We start from the raw sequence: 21,707 nt of genomic DNA on the forward strand, positions 1-21,707 counted from the left end.
ATATAATTTAATTCTCACTACGTCTGGACAACGAAAACAGACTTGGCAATGTCACTTACTGATTGTCATGCAGTAGCACTATGCTGCAAAGTTTGGGCTCCAAACACTGCAGGGAAGTCCTAATCAGAGAGTGGATAAACATCCAATTTAAAACAAATTCAAAACCGGATTTTTTAAAAACTACAATAAATTTGAAATTATGAAATTCACATTAAAGCCTAAATTTATTTTAAATCTATTAAAATAATTTGAATGGAATAAGAAAATATTCAGATAGTACATGTTTGCTGCCGAAGTTTTAATAATAAAAGTTAAAACCACTAAATTGGTGGAAGTCACTGGCTAAGCACCTGGAACTAGAGTTTGTTGAAGTGCTAAAGCAGCTTTTGACAGCAGTAGCATCTTCTCCTGGTGCAGAGAATATTCTCTTCATTCCATTTCAATAACTAGTTCATTCAAAGTTGAGACACCAATGGGGAGTTGAAAAAGCAAAAAAAGCTTCTTTTCCTCTTCAAATTCATGAACAAAAACAGGAGGATCAGATCTACTACTTCTAAAAATACTGAAGGACATGGTGACCAGAAACAAACAGGTCAATTTGTTAGCTACAGATAATACTTCCTCTAATCAGTTGTTTTACATGCAATACTGTTTTGATATGAAAAAATAAATGTATACATTCATCACATTTAAGGTTGTTTTTATTTAAGTAAAATTTAAAAAATCCACAGACATTTTTCATTGAATTCCAATTTCCATCCATGCAGCTTGTCACAAGTCACAAGTATAAATTTAATAAAGGAAACAAGAAACATGTCATCATTATTTTACAACAAAACAATGTAAAAAAAATAAGGCTCTGAATAAGTGTTAAGCTATATAATTGCTTAAATTTTGAGAACAGACATGCTATATCTTCCTGGTTAGCAAGAAATACCAAGAGCAATCTAGAGACTATATTTAATTGCAAATAAACATTAATAGCAACCAATGAGAATCAACCTCTCTTTAGGAAAACAAAAGAGCATAAATGCAAAACAAGATTAAAATAGATATTTAAATTGAGGTTTCCTAAAAAAAAAAAAAAAAAACCACAAAAAAACACTACTGATTTTTAATCAACCACCCTGCCTTGAATCCAAACAAAAACCCAGTTTAAATTTCTCATCACGTTAGGCTATAATTGAAACATTTTAACAAATCCTACACTCTGGGCCTCAGGTAGCCAACGGGGCCACATTTCACTTAATCCATTTCTAAGATACACCTGTTGTAAGATGCATTGTCAGTAAAGATGACACACAAGCTAATGCCAATAAAATAACTGCCCTATCAATTCCAAGTTAATTTCCATAAGGCAGACAGGTCTTGAGGATCAACATAGTGAGGCTCTGTTTGGCCACAAGGGAAGTGAAACACATTCTGGGGGGAGTAGGAATACTTCACTGAGAGTGTCTTGTTCCCCAGCCACACAAAATTAGTGATTGTCAGTTTATCCATCTCTTGCTGATCTCAACTGCGGGAGTGATGCACACTCTAAGGATAAAGGGTATGTTCACACTGCAGTAAAAAACCTCATGGCTCTCTGCTGACTTGGGCTTACAGGGGTTGGGCTGAGGGCTAAAAACTGCACTGCAAGTGTTTGGACTTGCGCCGAAGCTTGTTCTGGGGTTTCAGAGGCTGAGCTCCAGCTTAAGGCCAAACATCTACCCCACAATTTTTGCCTTGCTACCTGAACCCTGCAAGTCTGAGTCTGCTGACCTGGGCCAGCCATAGCCACGTCACAGATCTTTTATTGCAGTGTAGATGTGCCCTAAGATACATAGGGCCCAAAGCATAAAGGGCTTCTTCACTATGCTAAGGATATCCAAATGAGAACAGTGAAGAGGGCTGGGAAGGCTGGAACGAAAAAACAAACAAACAAACAAACAAACAAAAACAGTATTTCTACTACACTCTGCCTCTGGTCCCCAGACATCTAGAAAGCCACTCCCCACCTACATAGGGAGAGTCAAGGACTAGGTCCTCTCCTCTCAGGTCCAAGCATATTAGTAAAGCTGTATGAACTAGCATGTGGTCACCATGCATAGCTGCAATCCTCCATTCCCAAAGGTTATAGTGGAACAACTCCCTGCAGGAACCATGGGAATTGCAAAGCCAACGAAGCCATGCCTAAAGGCCTCCATGTGGATGACCCAGTCTTGCAACCATGTCCCAAGGTCCAAAACATATCTCAGAACATCCACAGGTTTAAGAGTTGTAACTCCCTTCCAAACCTGCAAGTGGGCACAAAGAACCACACTCTGGCTATATGACTTGTAGGAAACTCCTTGAGTGAAGATTTGGAGCTACTCTCTCAGGTGCACTAGAGCAACATTTGGCAAACCAGGGGAAGGGGGACTTGTGTAGGTTTAGGCCATCTTTATTTCCCCTGATTTTGGAGTATGCCTAAGGCACAACCAAACTACTGGGGGTGGAAGCACTCAGGGATGCTCTAACTTGAGGAGGGTTTTTATCACCTGTTTAAGGGTCTGTCTTACAAGCCAGGATTTCCAGAGTGCACCCCAATTTTTCCCTTCTCGCTCCCACTCCAGAATATCCCCTACGCCAGCTGGGCCAGGCATAGGACAATGTCAGCCTTACACCAATCTAGCATTCCTCTGTTAGGACAGAATGCTTTAAAGCTGCATCATCATTGAAGTGACACTAAGGAGTGGCCAAGGATATGGGGTGAAATCCTGACCCCAATAAATTCAACGGAAGTTTTGGCATTTCCTTCATTGGGGCCAGGATTCCACCCTCGAGCCTAACAAAGTTCTCCCCTGCCTTTGGCACATAAGGCAGAAGTAGCTCAATGTTCCTTTAAATGTAAATTGAGAGGTTTCCAGTCATATGATATGACCATCAAGTGAAGTCTTCTATTAGATTTATCATCCCTGCTAGGCCATCTAAACTATTCCTTTATCCAATGCAGAAATGCCCCTAGCAAGAGAGGAAATCTTAAAAACAACTCTTTCAGAAGATTCTTACCGGCATTTACAGTTGCTTAGAGACTTTAACCTTGTCATTTCTCTTGAAAAACAAATACATTATGCTGATAAATTTGGCTCTGAGACAGAGCCGTTGCTTTTGAGTAAAGCAGAAATACAAGAACATTTCAGCAAGCAACATTTGATCTCCTTTATCAGATGGCTTGATTAATTTGTCAGCATGTGTTTAAATCAGAAACAAATGAATTGGGAACTTATGAGTGTACATACATGTATTTATTTAATCAGGGCTAAATTAATACATACTGAGATACTAGTTCTCTCATATTAAAAGTCACTGAAATAATTGGAAATAGTGTCTCCCACTAGTTCAATCCAAATATTGTCTCATGTCCCATTAGTGATTTAGACCAAAAAAAATATGTATTGAGTACTGTATAAATTAAGTCCATCAGTCTTGTTCACAGAATAAAAAAGCCATCAAACTGTAGAGTACTATGAACACACCAAGCAATGCAAACAAGAAGAACTAGAAATGGAAAAAAAAAATGCAGCCATAAGAAGTAGCAGACAATTCGTCACTTCCCCTTAGCTGTATCAAACTAAGTCTACTTAGATTTCCTGTTCATTATATTAGTATTGAGATGTCGAAGGACACATCAACTGGAAAGGATCACTGGATGCATTTGCCAACTTATGTTTTTACGCAAACAGGTACAACATGCATTCAAGGCCTGTTACCAATTTTTTTCTTCATCAAAAGCTTTAATTGTCCTAAGTGTGGCTGATCTGATGTGATCAATAGTTAGTTTCACATGTTACAATATACTCTTGAAAGGATAAATGTACAGACCTTATGATTTAGTTTACTACTAGGTTATAAAAGTTTTTAAAATGTGGTTTCTCAACTGTGAGAAGTTTCACATTTTAGACACAAATGTGTGGAAGGAAATGCCTCAAGACATACCATGACTGGCCACATACACAATATTTATTTTATCCCAGACTACGAAGCTTTGATCTAGAGCAACTTTTTCAAACATCAGAGCACAAGTTATAACTGGTTATTTGTGGAGCTCAGATCTAGGGAACAGGCAAAAAGCTTTAACTGGACCAGGTTAGACAGGAGTCAGTCTAACACTAACATACACAGTTAGTTATATGCCTCTTCTTCCTCCTCTTCACTACTGGTGCTCTCTTTTTCTGTCCCAATGAATGTAATGGAATGCTGGGGGATACTAGGCATGTTCAGCAGCAAAGCAGATGTATTCTACCTACAGCGTTTATATTCACTAAGCAGTGAAGAGTTTCATTTTCATGCACATTAATTTATTCTTTCTCCATTACTTTACTGGTGTTTGTCTTGAAATTTGACAGCTTAGCTGTCAACTCTATTTTAGCCTCAAGAACATTCCATGATTTAAAGACAGCTCAGATATTCTATGCTAATACTTAAAGGAAGATTAACATGACCAAAACAGACTCCAAGTAAGCTTCATCAAATGGATAAGATAAAGACTCCATGCCTTTTAAAAAAAAAATAACAGTTTAAGAATCAAGTATTTAATTTGCCCTTCTAGCCTAAAGTAAGTCTCATGCATCAGCTAGTCAGTTTCCATGAGATGCTGATTAAACACATTTAATTTCAGAAGGAGGCAGGAATATTTGGAATTCCAACATGCCCTCTGTTTTTGGGCATCTGATTGCTCCCTCTAGAACTATTTAGGGTGCTCACATGAGCACATCACACAGAGCTGCCTTAATATCAAATAGGAGGGATGCAAAACAAATTTACTTCCTCTTTTTGATTTAGGGTAAGTTTATCCCGGGCTGCAAAAGACAGTTGGGGAACCATGTTTAAGATGAAGTGCTCAGACACTGTTTCCAGTTTGGCATTTCCCATATTCACCAGCAAAACAAAACCTTGTAAGAAACTGATTTAGCTGAAAAAACATTCAAACAGTCCTTTAACTTTGTCCCTGGCTCAGCACAAATGGTGGCAATAAAAAAGCTGCAGAAAAGAGGGGCATTAGATTTATAGATAGTTCACAAAGCTGTTACTGTGTTGGATGATCACGTTATAAAACTGTTTGGTTTTTGCCAAAGTGGCTGGCACCAAACTGGATGCTACTAACCATGTCAAAGAACCAGGATATGCCTTGTTTAAATCAGATTACAGGTTAAACCTTCGTTCCATCTACCCAAGCAAAGTTTCAGTTTTTAAACTGGTTGGGTTGCTTTTATAGAATGGTTGCTTAATATCATAAATTTTGTTGCAGAGACAGGCAGTTTATCACAAGAGGTCAGTCAGAATCCAGTGCAGGAGCAGGAAAGGTGTAGCTTCCTCTAGCTCATAGTAAGTGTGCCATGTGATTACTGTGAGCAAACTTGGGACTGTCCTTTTTTATAGAAGAACTACTGCTAGTGTCAATACATTTTTAAAAACTGTCCCAAGTGTCAGCCTTTTGGATTAAATAAATTTAATTGATAGCATGGCAGTCACCTTGCAAAGACCACCACTATGTGTAGCACCAATTAGCCCCACTTTTGGCTCTCTTAGTAGAGAACAATGAATGAACCAACCACATAGTGCCGTGATTCCTGTTACCAGTTCCTGACTTTTCCCTCAGGCCTGGAACCAGCTGGGTAGATACAGACTATATCAGGTACTGGAATAGGAAAAAATTAACTTGGAGCCAGGAGGGCTGTCAGGGAGAACTTTGTTCCCTCTGAAAGGGGCTGTGGGCAGATACCATTTGCCTTACCAATGTGCAAGATTACTAAAGCTGAAAGGATCCAATTTTGTTCAAGAGATGGAAGACCTGAAAAACCAAATTCAGCATAGATGCTTGAAGGGTAACAGCCCGACCCCGTTAGTATGCAAAGTCTAGTTAAAACCAATACCACACACACACACAATATGGCTGCTCCCCGGATACGCACCCAATACTTCATGGGCTAGAAGTGCTCCAAAAAGTGTGCTCTGCCCTGGAGCTGAGAGCCTTAGCTCAGTCAAGAGCAAACTGTTCCTGAGTAAGGATCACCAGTAGATGGCCTCCAAAGAGGGGGAAAAGGAGGGTTTGTCCAATCTTTCCCCTAAAGAGAAGGGCTGATGGAACTTAGGGCTTGGCTACACTTGGAAATGCGCAGCGCTGGGAGTTACTGCTGTGGTCATACAGCTGTGTAGGAACAGCGCTGCAGTGTGGTCACTCTCAAAGCTACCAGCGCGGCAGTGTGGCCACATTTGCAGCAGTTGCAGTGCTGCTGTGAGTAGTGCATTGTGGGCAGCTATCCCACAGAGCACCTCGTCCCATTTTGGCGCTGTGGGTTGTGGGAAGGGGACGGAAGGGTGCGGGTCATTCCGCTTCCTGTCCCAACGCCCTGTGGTGCATCGCTCCAGCAGTTTCATGCCATTGTGAGTCTGCAGCGCGGTTTCTGTATGGAGACCCAAGAGGCTGCTGAGAGACTCTTGATGATTGAAATGTCGGCCAGCAACGGGATCAACGTTGGCAGCTTGAGCTATTCTTATAGCTCCAAAAGTGACAGTGAGGATACCGACGACGACGATACAATATAGATTCACACTGACGCGTGTGACAGTAAATTGCTTGTAGGCAGTAACAAGGTGCTCAGACAGCGTGGAAACGTCGCCTTTGGGCTCGGAGAACAAGCACTGAGTGGTGGGATCACATCGCCTGCAAGTCTGGGATGACGAGCAGTGGCTGCAGAACTTTCAGATGAGAAAAGCCACTTTCATGGGACTGAGTGCTGAGGCTTGCCGCCCGCCTAACCCTAAACGGCACAAGGACAGACGAGATTGAGAGCTGGCCCTGTTGGTGGAGAAGCCGCGGGGCTATTGCAGTCTGGAAGATGGCAACTCCAGACAGCTTACCAATTGGATCGGAATGACCAGTTTGGAGTGGGAAAGTCGACCGTTGGAAAGTGTTGATTGCAAGTTTGCAGGGCGCATTAATCGGCACTCCTGCTAAGAAGAAACTGTGACTCTGGGAACGTGCAGGACATTCTGGATGCTTTGCCAAATGGATTTCCTTAGCTGTGGGGGGCGATAGATGGGACGCATATTCCTATTCTGGCCACCCCACCAGAGCATCCGAGTACATTAATCGGAAGGGGGTATTTCCACTATGGTTCTCCAGGCTTGTGGATCACTGTGGGCGTTTCACCTGACATTTACACAGGCTAGCCTGGAAAGGTGCAGATGCACGGCATCTTTCGAACAGGCTGCCTGTTCAGAGAAGCTGCAGGGCTGGGACTTTTTTCCAGACGCTGGAACGATTCACAGTAGGGGACGTTGAAATGCCCATGTGTGATCCTTGGAGTCCCAGCTTACCCCTTTAATGCCTTGCTCATGAACCATAGCACGGGAAGGCTTGACATGAGCAAGGACCGGTTCAAACTACAAGGCTGAGAGCTTGGTGCAGAATGACTGTGGAGTGCGCTTTCGCCGTTAAAGGGGCGCTGGGGGTTCTCTATGGAAAGCTAGACTGGGGAAAGCAGCATCCCTGCTGTTATATCCGCGTGGTGTACCCTCCATATAATCTTTGTGGAAGGGAAGGGTGAAACATTCAGTGACAAAATGGAACCTCGAGTCAAACGCCTGGAGGCTGAATTTGCACAGCCAGAGAGGCAGGGCTAACTAGAGAGGCCAGCACAGGGCTCAGGGACCCCAGTCAGACCAGGTGTACAGCCAGCGCTGCAGCCAGGGAGTTGCAGCGCTGGCTGGGCTTTGTAAGTGTGTACACAGAGTGAGTTGCAGCACTGTAACCCCTTCACCAGCGCTGCAACTCTCCAGTGTAGCCAAGCCCTTAGAGAGGGTAATTTGGGAAGGGAATGTGCAACATCGGAAACAGAATGGAGTAAAACTAGAGACTCTCCATGGCTTCAGAAACAGAAAGGACCTCATGAGATTGAGAACAAAGGAAGAGAACATAATGTTGATGCATGTTGATTTGGCTAGAGGTATTGTTAAGCAAAAAGGAAGCATACTTGGTGAGGTTACATTTTTAAGCAACGTGGTAAAGCTAGATATAAGCATCACATGCTGACAAGCAGGAAGCAAGAGAACACTTCCCTCCCCCCCCCCTTTTCCCTTTTACTCACTCTGAAAAGTAAATAGATGCTTCAAGCCCATTCCATAATGAATTTTTACAGATGCTTTTCCTAATGTGCATTTAGGGCTTGACCAAAGCCCAATGAAGTCAATGGAAATACAGCCCATGGACAAAATTAAATGAGTTCCACATGGTTGGAGTTTGGGGTTGGGATTTGTCAAGAGTCTAAAGTGTTAGGCACCCAAATCTTATTAAAATTCAGTGAGATTTGGGAACTTTACCTTCAGCTCTTTTGAAAATCCCCAGTTGAATACTTCATGATTTCACACAGGAAGGGAGGCAAAACCATGTTTCTGTCTTGGCTAATCTTGACTGCTAGCAAAACTGTACACACTAAACAACTTTTCCCTCTAGAAGAAGTTGTATTCTCACCCTAGTTACAGTTTAACAGCTTTGAATGATTCCAAATAATTTCCTTGTGGACCATGCTGCATTATACATTACCACACAGTTTGGTACTGTGTGGCCTAACTAGCAGCTTCTGCTACAAATACTGCATACTGTTAAGTGCTATTGGACAGAAATTACATTATTTGCGCATCTGACAATATCACCACCATCAATTGGCAAGGGGGAAACAGTGATGCGCTAATGAACCCATTCCCACCAGCAACAAAATAAAATAAAAAAAAACTCTGAAGAAGTTTATAAGGAGCAGTGATCAATCACTTGGGCAACTGCAAAGGAAGCTTGCTTATGTGATGTGTCAACAGCAATTTGGGAGAAGTAACTTTCCTGGCATGCCATTTTGTCAGTTTCACAAGAGTAACAGTATATCAATTAGTGTTGTACTTCAAGTTTCATCACTGTTCTCATATTTTACAAGCCAAAGGATTGTAAACTAACATTTTTACTATTAGGGATGGACTTGTTTTCACTAATTTTGAATCCAAATATCGTGGGGGTCTGAAGTCTGACTAATGTTTTTGGATGTATGTTTGAGGAAAGGCTTGAATAAAGAGAAAAAATCCTGTGAGAGAAAGAATAAAATGGAGCATAGATTGGACAGAGTGAGAAAGAAGCATACTAATGGACAAACTGAAGCCTTATGCACACAGCATATAAAAGCCATTCACTGGGAGTGAGGGGGTCCTATTGCTAATCAGAGACACCCCCTTAGATTTAAAAAAGTAAACTCTCCTTGGGAAAAATAAAGAAATCAGTTCTAGGTATAGGAGGCAAAAGGTTCAAGTGAGTGAACTCTATTGCCAGTACTCCCCTGCCTGTGGGGTTCAGTTAAGAGCATCCCGGTATAGCAGAAAGGCTTCAACAAGGGATCTGGGGATTTTTGCTGTGATTTACATTAACAAGAAAGCAGAAATATTATTTAGAGAGGGTTTTGACTGAGTCATAGATTTGGATCCTGTCCACAATCACTGGTCCTCACTTTCTAAAGAAAGTAGAAAAGAAACAAACCCCCCTGCAAACTCAAGTGTATCTGCATTATTTATAGAGGACCTCTTCTCCCCACCCCCGAAAAGAGGGGGACTCCTATTTTTGGTAGCCAGGAGTTTATACTGTGGTATGACATAGTAACACATGGCCACTTGAGTTCTCTCTCCTACGGTTAACATCAAATACTAGCATTAAAGTGTAATTAAGAGCCTGTTTCCTTGAGTTTAACATGACAGGTGCTGTCTGCATGGAGCACAGAGACAGCTGCACCACCACCCAAGACCACATCAGATTTCAGCTGGCTGCGGAAATCAAGAGCCTTGCTTGCTGTATTCTTCACCCACCCAACTTCTCCTATGGTTGCTATCACCTACACACAGCCACTTCTCCAGAAAGATTTGGACTTCCACTCCTCAAGTTTACAGTCAAATTGCAGTGGATCCCATAAGGCAAGAAGCAGTTATGGTGAAATGATGTCATGGGTGCAGAATCTGATTTCCAAGTGCTACACAATTCCACTGGCCCAGATTAGATCTCACATAACCACTGCTGTCACTAGCATTCCCATCTATGATTCAATCAAGAGTGATGGGGCAGAAGGGGAAAGGAGCCAATGGAACTATTAAACTAAATGACTCATTACTAGATTTCCTATATTTAAACTCTGCAGCTTTCAATAGTTTGGGAAATACTAGAATAGGGTATTAAGATCAAGTTCTCACATCTCTCCCACCCCATGATGCTAGTAACACATTATTAATTTCTTGGAAAGTCCCTCCTACAGATCTAATATCAGCTTCTAAGTGGGGTATTACTTGAAGCACTAATCGCCACATTAATAAATCTGAATGTAGAATTGTCAAGGCAAGTGCAATGCAACAAATAAGATTGCTCTCATATCCCCACCCTTCCTGGTCTTCTTCCACCATTCTTTGTGATCTCTTTCTGCCTATTTATACATGTTCAAGCAAGAAGTAGATTAAGGTTTAAAGGATATTTAAGTGTTGCTGCATTCAGCACTACAATGCCTAACTGATTTAGGAGACTATCATTTTCAAAAAGGATTTAGGAGCTCAGATACAACTGAATCCTAAAACCTCTGGCAGAGAGACTTAAGAATTGCTCCAGTCAGTGTTGGAACACCTAGTATCTTAAATTTCCATTCCAACTTTCAGCACCCAGCTATTTCACATCTAGGGCTGCAAAAAAGAAAAAAAAAAGTTTACAAAAATATTGTATATAGGATTTTGCCCCACCTCCGCCAGTTTTGATGTTGAAGGACAGCTGTACAGATTCTACCTCCATCAGTCTTCATGACTGTGCTGTTCATTCTCATGGAGACAAACATTTAAATAGAAAAAATGATGATTTTTTAAAAAAAAAGAAGATTGAGCCAGTCTTCCTGACTAGTATCTACTATTCAGTAAGTTATTGTAAGGAGCTCATACAGAGCCTCCTGACAGTACAGAGAAGCCAAGGGACACAAGCATGTTTGTCAGAAATTGAAAGGATAACCGGTCAGAGTCCCCTAAATCCATTACTAATTAGTTTAAAACACAAGAAACAATATACTGAAATAGATCATTTATTCATCTAGCCTAGAATCCTGTCTTCAAGAGGTTTACTACTACATGAAGTTTGAGGATAGCAGAAATCTTTAATACTTGATAGTGGCACTGACAGTAGAGAACTAATACACAGAGATTATTAAACCCCATTTTGTTTGGTAGACTTGGCCACAAAGTTAAAACACAACTATAATCAGATTAGATACATATTGAAAAGGGAGCATAAATTAATCAGTTTTGTTCCATAGATAAACTGTGCAAGGGAGGACCAGGTTGTTTCTTGCTCTTTGCATGAGATACAGCATGTGTGTGTGTGTTGTTGCATCCCCACCCCAACCATGGCTAAACACCACCCTTTGCAACATCCAAATTCTGGGCCCATTCTAAATTATGGCCGTCTTGCATGGCCATCTAGACACCGTTCTATGGTCCAGAATAACTGGAACACAGAGCACTCCATCCACCTCCCATTCCTCAGCCCATTATGTCCCTAGGCCAGGGCTATGCAAAAGGTCAACACAGGTTTGCTCTGCCAACCCCAACCCAGCAGAAGAGCCATTTTATATGAGGGATATTCCCGAGGGTTGTGTTCTGCCCTCTTAATGCTGGAGCAGTGTAAGCGGACTGTAGAGTGGGGGACAGAATTAAGTCAACAGTATATTACTACAACTCACTGAAATACAGCAGTTGAGGATTATTTTATTAATAAAAATGAGAGTACACTTAAAACTAACAATTATTTCTTTAATAAAAGATCTTAGTGAAAAGAAAGGCTTTAGAATGAGCTTGTAATCTTTATGGGTCATGGACGATGCCTTCCTGTGTGTTCGTACAGCACTTATAGCAGGGGGCCATGATCCTGATAGTGCACAACTGCAATACAGGTACTTAGAGCATTTTGACAATACACCTTTGTTGGGTGATGTCAGAGTTATAAACTAAAACTCTGATGCAGTATTCAGAAAGATATATCTGCCACATTTCAGAGGCAAGAGTGGCTGCTTCTCTTGCAGCGCTTTGTATTTGGAAGCTTATATACTAGTCACCTAGATGACAATACAGCCACTGTTTGTAAAACTGGATCCATTTAAGAAGGTCAATGACATTATACTGAAGGACATTCCCTACTGGATAAAGAACCACATAAATCTTCCTGTTACAATAATTTAAATTCACAATTTAGGCTAAGGTAGCTTTACAGAACCTATTAATAGACGTTCACGTTTTTTATTTCAACAACTGTTTGGATTTAACAAATTCCTCCATAGTATGTGCAACCCCAAAACCACCACATTATACTAGTGCATGATCACCTGCCAGTAAAACAATTTAAGATGCGATATTTGATCAGCCTATTTTTATTGTCCAAACAGAGTGAAATGTAAGACTTAAACAAACCACGTAAATGAAGGAAGAGTCAAATTAAAGTACTTTCAGTTTAAATATACTAAAGAATAGTAACACCAGCATCAAATTATGTTTTTAATATTTACATACTTTCAACCTATGTTTTAAATGAACAGCCTTCTTTGTGTTGAAACAACAACAAAATGCAATATTGACAGTTACTATGTAGCACTAACACTATCCAGCATACACAATAAAAAGCTGAGCTAGGATGACCTGTTACATTGGAAACACAGTACACGGTGACATATTTGACAAAGATGAAGAAAGTGAACAGTGAAAATTCTCAGGATTTTTAAGAGGAAATTAGAAACAATGCAGAGAGATTAAACAGTTCTTTAAAACAAATTGAACTAAGTGGCTGATATACGTATAAACCATGTGGCACATTACAATTCCTAGGTATACCAGTACCATTATCCTTCTTACCTATTTATCTCTGGCTCAAGCATCCCTCCTAGAGTGATACCTAGCTCTTAGTTTTGGCTCTAGCAGCCAGGTAGGCATGCAAAACTCTCCTACATCCAGTTAAACAACCACAGGTTGCTAAGTGACTAAAAGTAAAAATATATATTTAAGTATCAGAGGGGTAGCTGTGTTAGTCTAGATTGGTAAAAAGTGACAAAGAGTCCTGTGGCACCTTACAGACTAACAGACGTATTGGAGCATAGGCTTTCATGGGTGAATACCCACTTCGTCAGATCCATGTAGTGGAAATTTCCAGAGGCAGGTATAAATATGCATATTTATACCTGCCTCTGGAAATTTCCACTACATGGATCTGACGAAGTGGGTATTCACCCATGAAAGCTTATATTTAATTTCATCTAAATCAGATTTAGTAATCCTTTCCCATCTGAAGGGCCTTCAATTTTTAGTGTCACATCCAAACTCATACCAATCTAAGGTGATTCATAAACACCAACCCCTTGGCAGCCCCAACTAGAATACTACTTACACTTATATTATACCTCTAATTCAAGGATCTCAAAGCACTTTAGAAAAAATAATCCTCACAATACCCTGCGAAGTAGCTATTATGACATTTTACAAGTGAGAAACTGATGCATAGATATCAGCTGTCTTGACACAAGTCAAATGCACAAAATACTGGTTAATGTTCCTTTCCATTGTTGTATCATAGTAACAGCAGAATGTGGCAGAACAGACACAGACGAGCTTAAAATTCAGTCCCTAAAGCCCTTTCTAAACTTGAGAATTTTACTTTAAAAAATCCCAACGATACAACTGTCGGAATGCTGGTATTAAAAGATATGCTGCTGCTAGCATCTCTGCTGCTAGATATGCTACCTCTAATACTACTCAAAGCAAATCTAATTGACATTGTATTTTAAATACCAGCAAACTGCCTACACTAAGGCTCCTAATACTGCCAACATAAATGGAGGCGAAACAGTGTAAGCAATGGTGAGTAATTTTTGCAAAATTTCTCTAGTGCGGACAAGGCCAGAACCTAACAGGTTCTCTGTTAGACCAGTCAACGTAATTAAATGCTTGGTTACTCTTGCTCTTTTAAGGGCCCAGTGCAGACACCGCAATTTAAAACCTAACTCACCACTTCCAGCAATCTGGGGCTGTGCTTGTTTGTTGGCTCTGCAAATCATAATGCTGCCCCCAACTGCAAGTCTCCAAGCTCCAAAGACTTCCTCTTAAATATCTGTATGTCACAGATCCAGTCGAGTGTCCCCTCTTAGCCACACACCAGACCATTGTGAGGTGACCCAGCTGCTGAAGCCTGTGTTTTAAGACTTCGACATCTGAAAGGAGCCCAGGCATTGTCCCTATTTTAGGGCCTCTGGACACTTTCTCAGGGTGCAGATTTTTAAACTGGTACTCACAACTGAGAGTTCAGACCATGCAGTCCCCTGTCCCTGGAACCAGCGCTAGCCCATTAGACTCACACCCATAGCCTAAAAACACCCTTACTCAGAACTCCACAAGATGAGAGCATTCTGGTTTACCTCTTCACAGGGGCATGTGATAGATGTAATTGCTTGACATACAGACTTTGCACACGATTCTGAACCACCACTGCTCTATTTAATAGCACAAGAAATACAGAGCTCCATAAAAATAATAAGCTCTGTATTCATGTCCCTGCCTCAGTTTCCTCAGCACTTCAGGGCACTCTTTGGGCTTAGATTAGCATTGCTTGGTGCCAGCTGAGCTCCGTTTGCAGTGCATGGCTTGGGTTCTGAAACATGGAGTCTTTGTGCCCCCAGCTTGCCTCCTCGGATCTTGTCTGATCCATCCCCTTCCTATCTATGAGTCTCTCTGCACCCTCCCTCAGTAAGGCCTTTTATATCCCCCTGCTCTGTTGCCTTCACCTTTGTCCTGCTTGGAGAATTTCCATTCTCTCCACTGCTTTAGACAAGGGAAGAGAAACCCATCGTCTCAAGATGCTTCACCCTGAAGAGATAGTTGCTGAGTTCTGATGATACACCATTGCACCTGGATGCAATGGTGGATACAGACAGACAGGCATCATGATACAGTATTTTTTATAAATTTCATATCAACCAGAATTCATAAATTGTGACTAGGTTCCCCAAATCATCAAACTGATACTGGGCACTGTGTGACATGAGAAGCTAGACTAGCTAAATCCTTAGGCCTACTGCAGTGATGCAGTTACTAAACTACAGTCTCCAAATGTCAGAACTGAGTGTACACTTCTCTCAAATGAGTACACCCATTGCAGGTCAGGACAGGTAACATCGACACAGAATGATGTTAATATAAAAAAGGCTTTTAGCAACCATCACTCCAGATACATGGAATTTGAAACCTGACTTGAGCATTTGCAAATTTTCATTTGTATATATGTAATTGACCCTTGAACTACATTTACATTAGTACACACTGCATTTGATTAAACACATCCCAGTTAATCAGGCTAGCTGTTTTATTAAGATTTATCCCTGGGTGCCAATTTGCCATTCACTATCAGCAAATCTAATAGTTGCTACTTGTCCACATATGTATGAATTTAGCATAGTGGACATACAGTCAGTCAGTACTAAAGAATTAAGGTGTGTTTGGCAAAGTAGTGTGGTTCACTGTATAAGGCCTGGAAATGAGAGTCAGAAGTCCCAAGTTCTATTCTTGACTCCTCCTACTGATTCACTGTGTAACCTTGGGCATGTCATTTAGCTTCTCTGTGCCCATTTCCCTCCACTCTAAAAGTGGAGGCAATTATACTTAACCGCTTTTAAAAAAAACAAAAAACAGATTTATGGTTAAAAAGTGCTTTAGTGGTGTAACAGTCTAATACTGGAGGCCAAGTTGTCTCTGCACTTATACCTGTGTAACCTTACTGGAGTTAGTGGGGTTGCATGGACGTAAATGAAGGCAGAGTTTAGCCCCTACACTTTAGGCCAGGAACAGCAAACCACGGCCACTGGGAGCTGCAGGGGGCTATGCCTACAGACAGTCAACGTAAACAACATGTCTTGCAGCCGCCACCAGATTACCCTGATGGGCCATGTGCCGAAGGTTGTAGACCTCTGGATTAGACGAATAAATCCAGTGAGAAGCATTTGTATTTCTCTCTCTCCCTTTCTTTTTTAAGTGGCCTCTTCTCTTAATAGGGAGATTAGGGTGTCCCAGTTAGAGGACTACTCTATGAGCTTGTTTACATGGTGGGGTTGTGCGCTTTGCAGGGCTATGATATCTAAAGCATGCTAAATTGTTATGCATTACTTGGTCCACATAGACCTGGCTGGTGTGCACTAAAGGTTCCCCAGTACACTTCAATATTGTACTGTTTCAAACAGCACTATGTTCAAATGCACCAGCAGGGTCCACATGGACCTATCGGCATGCAACACTTTAGAAATTATACACTCGTAGAGGCGTATTACCTCACCATGTAAACAAACCCTGTAGCAGCAAAGCAATGGAGTCAAAGGTTGATGCACCTCTCAAAATCTGGGAAGTTGCCACTGGGAAACTTCCCGAATGTTAAAATGCAATGACTATTCAGATTCAACACTTCTCACCACTGAGTACCTGGACTCTGCTAATTCACAAGTGAGTTTGCCCTAGAGTTACCAATGATACTAGTTACTACCGTAACTAAAACCAATAGTCTGCAACTCCAGGACATCATATACTGTCAAAGAAGTCAGTGTCAGAGAAAGAATGAGACTTAAGGCTATCACCTGTTTATATCCAAGAGTCACTTTTAGTGGTCCATATTTCATATAATTAATTGCTGTATTAATTTATATGCAGTGAATGTAATGGATAAAAGTAGGACTGTGCTAGTGAGCTAATGATGAAAACAAGTAGTATTGGCGTTAATTCACACAGATTTTCTTTCAGCTCTAAAAAAAGAGATTTAATCTGCAATATTAAATCCCTTAATTTTAACAACATACAAACTAGAAGACAATAGAAAGTAAAGCTCTTTTTCTCATTATCATCTATCACTTTTACAATAAAATATGGATGCAGGAAATTGCCATTTTAAACTACTTGGTCTCATCAGAATGGGTGTTTAGTAGAATACACTGCAATGTAATTGTGCTTAACTACCAGTCTGATGCATGGTACTCAATGAAGAACTAACTGCTGTTCTGAGCACAGCTGCCTGTCAGTCAAATGGATGCCTGTCTACCAATGCCCCTAAAGAGTTTCATTCTGTTTTTAGCCATTGAAGTATGACAGTGACATTTATTTGACCGTCAGGAAGTTGTTTTACACTAGTCCCTTTGTTCTGTTTTGATATCAAATTTGAGTTATATTATTTGAAATGAAAGCAATTTCATGGTTTACAATCTAATACAGTGCTTGTGTCAAAGGCAGATGGTCTGCCCTTTTTTCAGCAGTGTTGGAAAATGCAACACATTTCTAAACACAGGATTTTAGAGGTCTGGTTCCTACACTGATTAAGGATAGCAGAATGTTTCCAACCCACAAGAACACGTTCTAATTAAAAAATGGCACTGAAAGTGAGAATTCTGTTTCAAAAAAATGTGCTGAAGAAAAATAATAGAGGACATTTCTAAAAATATACACAGAAAACCTCCACAATTAAACAACTTTTGCAGTGTTGAAAATGGTTTGTAACGAGTCGGACAGGCCTTAGAAATCTCCCATGTTACCTAGGAGCTCACCCCCAGAACTTTTGAGGGTCAGGGGTTTTTATTACATATATAAAATGCATGCATGCATGCACAGACATACACCTCAGAAGAGAAAAAAATACTGATGATATAGATTCGTACATAGGAACATAAAAACAGCCCTATTGGGTCAGACCAAAGGTCCATCTAGCCCTGCATTCTGTCTTCCGATAGTGGCCAATGCCAGGTGCCCCAGAGGGAATGAACAGAACAGGTAATCATCAAGTGATCCATCCCCTGTCGCCCATTCCCAGCTTTTGGCAAACAGAGGCTAGGGACACCATCCCTGTCCATTGATGGACCTTTCCTCCATGAACTTATCTAGCTCTTTTTTGAACCCGGTTATAGTCTCGGTCTTCATAACATCCTCCGGCAAGGAGTTCCACAGGCTGACTGTGTGTTGGGCGAGAAAAAACACTTTGTTTTGTTTGTTTTAAACCTGCTGCCCATCAATTTAATTTGGTGACCTCTAGTTCTTGTGTTAAGGAAGGGTTATTTCCCCCTTCTCATATTTACTTTCTCTACACCAAACTTTTTTTTTTTTTTAAATAGACCTAGATCATATCCCTGACCTTAGTCATCTCTTTTCCAGACTGAAAAGTCCCAGTCTTATTAACCCCTCCTCATATGGAAGCCATTCCATACCCAAAATCATTTCTTACTATTTAAAAAGCCATGGTTTTCCTAAAAATAAGATTCAGGAGTACAACTGGAAACCCATATGACCAGCAAAATTGTCAGTTAAAGGGACAGTCAACTTAACTTTAGTCCAGGTTTTTATTATTTAAAAAGTAAACTAGACACTACATCTGCTCTTGAGTCTCAGTGTGCATGTTTTAAAATATTCTTCTATTCCCTGTGACTATGTGAAAGAACCACACAATCAAGAAACTGAGTGAAGAAGCAGCGAAATTGATTATGCACAAAATTCTATCAAATGCGCTGAAAATTAACATTGAAAGAGACTAACACTTTCTCTGTTATAACAACCTTAGGCATTACATGAAACTGTGATGAAAATACTGGATACAGAAGCACTATTTTTACACTGAAGTTTTCTTTTATAATGAAATAAGATAAAGCAAATGCAGTTGTGTGTCTTATTTGAGAGTCTTGCAGTAGTACTAGGGCTATTTAACAGATTTTAAAAGCCATTTAGCAGTTTTTCCACTTCTTGAATGACAGCACTCTAATACTATCCAACGAATCCAAATGAATTTAAAACAAAAAACAGAGGCAATGGGCTCTAGTAAAAATACAAAAAATAAAAAATTCTGGTACTTAAAAAAAAGTAGGCAACATTAGGTTCTGATCCTACAATTTGCTGTGTACAGTAAGACATTTGCACTAGCTCAGAACCCGCCTGAAGTAAACAGGAATCTACATGGGGCACAGCAATCAATACAACAAATTAGAGGATGGGAGACTTACTGTACATGATCGTAGAGAAGATGCCTACAAGCTGGACCTAAAGATAAATGATCTTCAAGCCTCCAAGGACTTACACATGCTCTTAAGTTTATGCACATTAGTAGTCCTGAAATAGTGGTATAGTGAAGTTGAGAACATCTGTAAGTACAAAGGATTGGGGCCTTAAGCTTTAAGTGTAAACCAGGCCTACATCAACCTAGCTACACTGCTTAGTTGATCTAAACCCCGGCACAGACATCTTAGGTTGACAGAAGAGTTATTCTAAAGACCTAGATACCAGCTCTTTGAGGGAGTGAATTTATTACATAGCAATAGAAAAGCCCTTTCCATTGTGGTAATAAGTATAGATGCTACAGCAGTGTAGCTGAATGCTGCAACTGTGCAGACACAGCCTAAGTTAAGTACAGTGATGATGTACTGTCCTAGAGTCTGATACTGTACTCAGCACTGTGCCCTTAACTGCTACTGCCAACAACAGGAGTAGAAGTTTATATAATTTCAGGGCCATAACCTGATCATGAAGAGTTGTGATATAACAATTAATACTAACATTGCATGTGAAAATGAACAAAGGTGGCATAAAAAAAAAAAAAAGCCAGTTCAAAGCATGCATGCAAATAACTCATTTTTCTTCAAAAAATGCATGCAAGATTTTGTAGAGAAATTGTTTATGGAAAACTGCTTTATTTTTGTAAGATACAAGATATGTTCAATGTTGTCCCAGTCTAGGACATATAGAATCCCAAGTTTACAGTGAAGTAGAATGGAAGTCCTGAATTATTTCAATACACTGCAACATATGGATTATATTCTGGTTATAATTAACCCATTCTGTGAGAAGCTACTGTACCTGGAAATAATATACTCCAGAGATGTGCTTGTTCTTGGATCAATGGCAAGGAAGACAAAGCAGTCAGTAAGCCAACTAGCAGATAATAAAATCCAGGAGCAAAATAATTACACATTTGGGGCAGTGTTAGTAAACCAAGGAGGGAAGAAAATAAATTATGGAAGAAACCAACGTATAAATCACAAATAAAAAATGGTGATGTGCAACATTTGCTATGCAAATCCTCCTAGACCGTTTGAATCCTCCTCTCACCCATCTCCTGCTTCATGAGCAAAGACTAAATTCTTCCCCCTCCAACTTAACTTTAGCCAGGGAGCGAGCCACAGGCTGGTGTTGACAGTTCAGGATTCAATTCTCCCAAACTCATTTGAGGTGGAAGCACCTGAGCTAAGACGTCCCATTTAAATGGGGGGCCGGACACCCAGCCAGTGATTTATCTGGGAAATGCGGGGAGAACGCGATGGTGAGCGGAGGAGCTGCAGACAGGGTGAGGCAGACACACCACACGTCGTCCAGGAACAAGTAAACGGCACATCCTAGTAGATTTCGCTCCTGATAACACCAAGGGCGGGCACAGGCGGGACTTACAGAACAGAGGGGAATAACCCGGCTGGGGTTGGGGGCACCAGAGCCAAGAGGCAGCTGGCGCCCTGCAGGGTACGGAGCACCGCTGTCCCCCGGGTGACCCGTAACCTGCCCGCCTCCCCGCACGCTCCCCCAGCAGGGCTGCCTGCCCAGCGCGCGGGCGGGACGGGAGCGCTCACCATCGCGAACCCTGAGAGTAGCGCAGAGGTGCGGCTGGAGGCTTTCAGCTTGGCCCGGCTCAGGTAAAGCTTCCGCCAGGACAGCGCCTGCATCGAGTGCTCGTTCAGACTCATGGTCTCCAGCGGTGGAGGCTCGCACCGGAGCTGGGGAGGAGAGGCGCGAAGAAAAGGCGGCTGGCCCGCCTGCGAGTTCCGAGGCGCCTCCTACCGCTGCTACTTCCTTCCTCTCCTTCCGGCTGCAGAGACAGGCCAGCAGCTGCATCTAGCACCCCCCGGCGCCGGCTCCGACACCCGCCGCAGCTCTACGAGCCCCCGCCCCTCCTCACTGGGCGCCGCGCACACGCCTAGACGGCGTAAGCCCGACTCTTAACCCTTCCTGCCGTATGCGGGCGCCTCCGCCCCCCGCGGGAGGGGAGCGGCGCGACGTGGGTCCTAGTAGTTCCCTTCGCACTCCCAGAGGCAGTGCAGCGCGGGTAGGTCGGCGCTGACTGACAGGCCTGGGCCTCCCTGCCCCCCTTCCAGTCAGGATAGCCCTGGCTGGCGCCGCTGGTATGCCCTTCCCCTCAGGGTAACCTGGGCTGGGGGCTTGGCCCTTCCCGTAGCCGCTACCAGTCCCCCAGCCCAAGGAAGTTTATAAATATGTGCCTGTGTGTCGTTGACTTTGAGTTCCTTGGTTGGTTTGAAAGTCAGGGTCAAGATATTTCATGTTGACCAGAGTTGCTGCTGCACACCTGCCTCTCCATCATCTTCCAAGTGGAGCTTCGGGAGCTCTGAAAAAAAAAGTCAGGCTTAAAGTGGCTCAGGTTGGGCATCCAGTCAGTAGCCACTTGTGAAAGTGGTGGCCCTGAGCTGCAGAGATGAGCTTGGCAGGGGAATCGGGTGGGTTGTCTTTGTCCTCTGATTTATGGCGTGTTTTGTTGTTTATTACAAAGTGCTTAAATCAGCCTCAGGCTGTGCCTATACTGCAGACCCCTGGCAGCAGCATATAGGCTATGGGGAGTATACACGCTGCAGTGAAAA

At 41.8% G+C, this 21,707-nt stretch overlaps 1 protein-coding gene across 4 annotated transcripts in view; it reads right to left on the bottom strand.

Annotated features, from left to right (window-relative positions):
- Nucleotides 1-20,977, bottom strand: part of LOC116836801 (calcium release-activated calcium channel protein 1) — a 39,756-nt gene extending 18,779 nt beyond the window's left edge. For 3 of the 4 annotated variants that reach the window (XR_012654706.1, XM_032800729.2, XM_032800728.2), the window contains exon 1: nt 20,688-20,977. Coding sequence is in view for 2 of the 4 variants with exons in the window: in XM_032800729.2 (XP_032656620.1) it covers nt 20,688-20,801 (114 nt within the window). In the remaining 2 variants the exon portion in view is untranslated. Of the gene's footprint in view, nt 1-59; nt 120-20,687 lie in introns of all 4 variants that reach the window. The other variant, XM_032800731.2, reaches the window with a different exon arrangement.
- Between the last annotated feature and the right edge of the window lie 730 nt (nt 20,978-21,707).

This window comes from Chelonoidis abingdonii, chromosome 22, assembly GCF_003597395.2.
Source record: "Chelonoidis abingdonii isolate Lonesome George chromosome 22, CheloAbing_2.0, whole genome shotgun sequence".
Taxonomy (NCBI): Eukaryota; Metazoa; Chordata; order Testudines; family Testudinidae; genus Chelonoidis; species Chelonoidis abingdonii.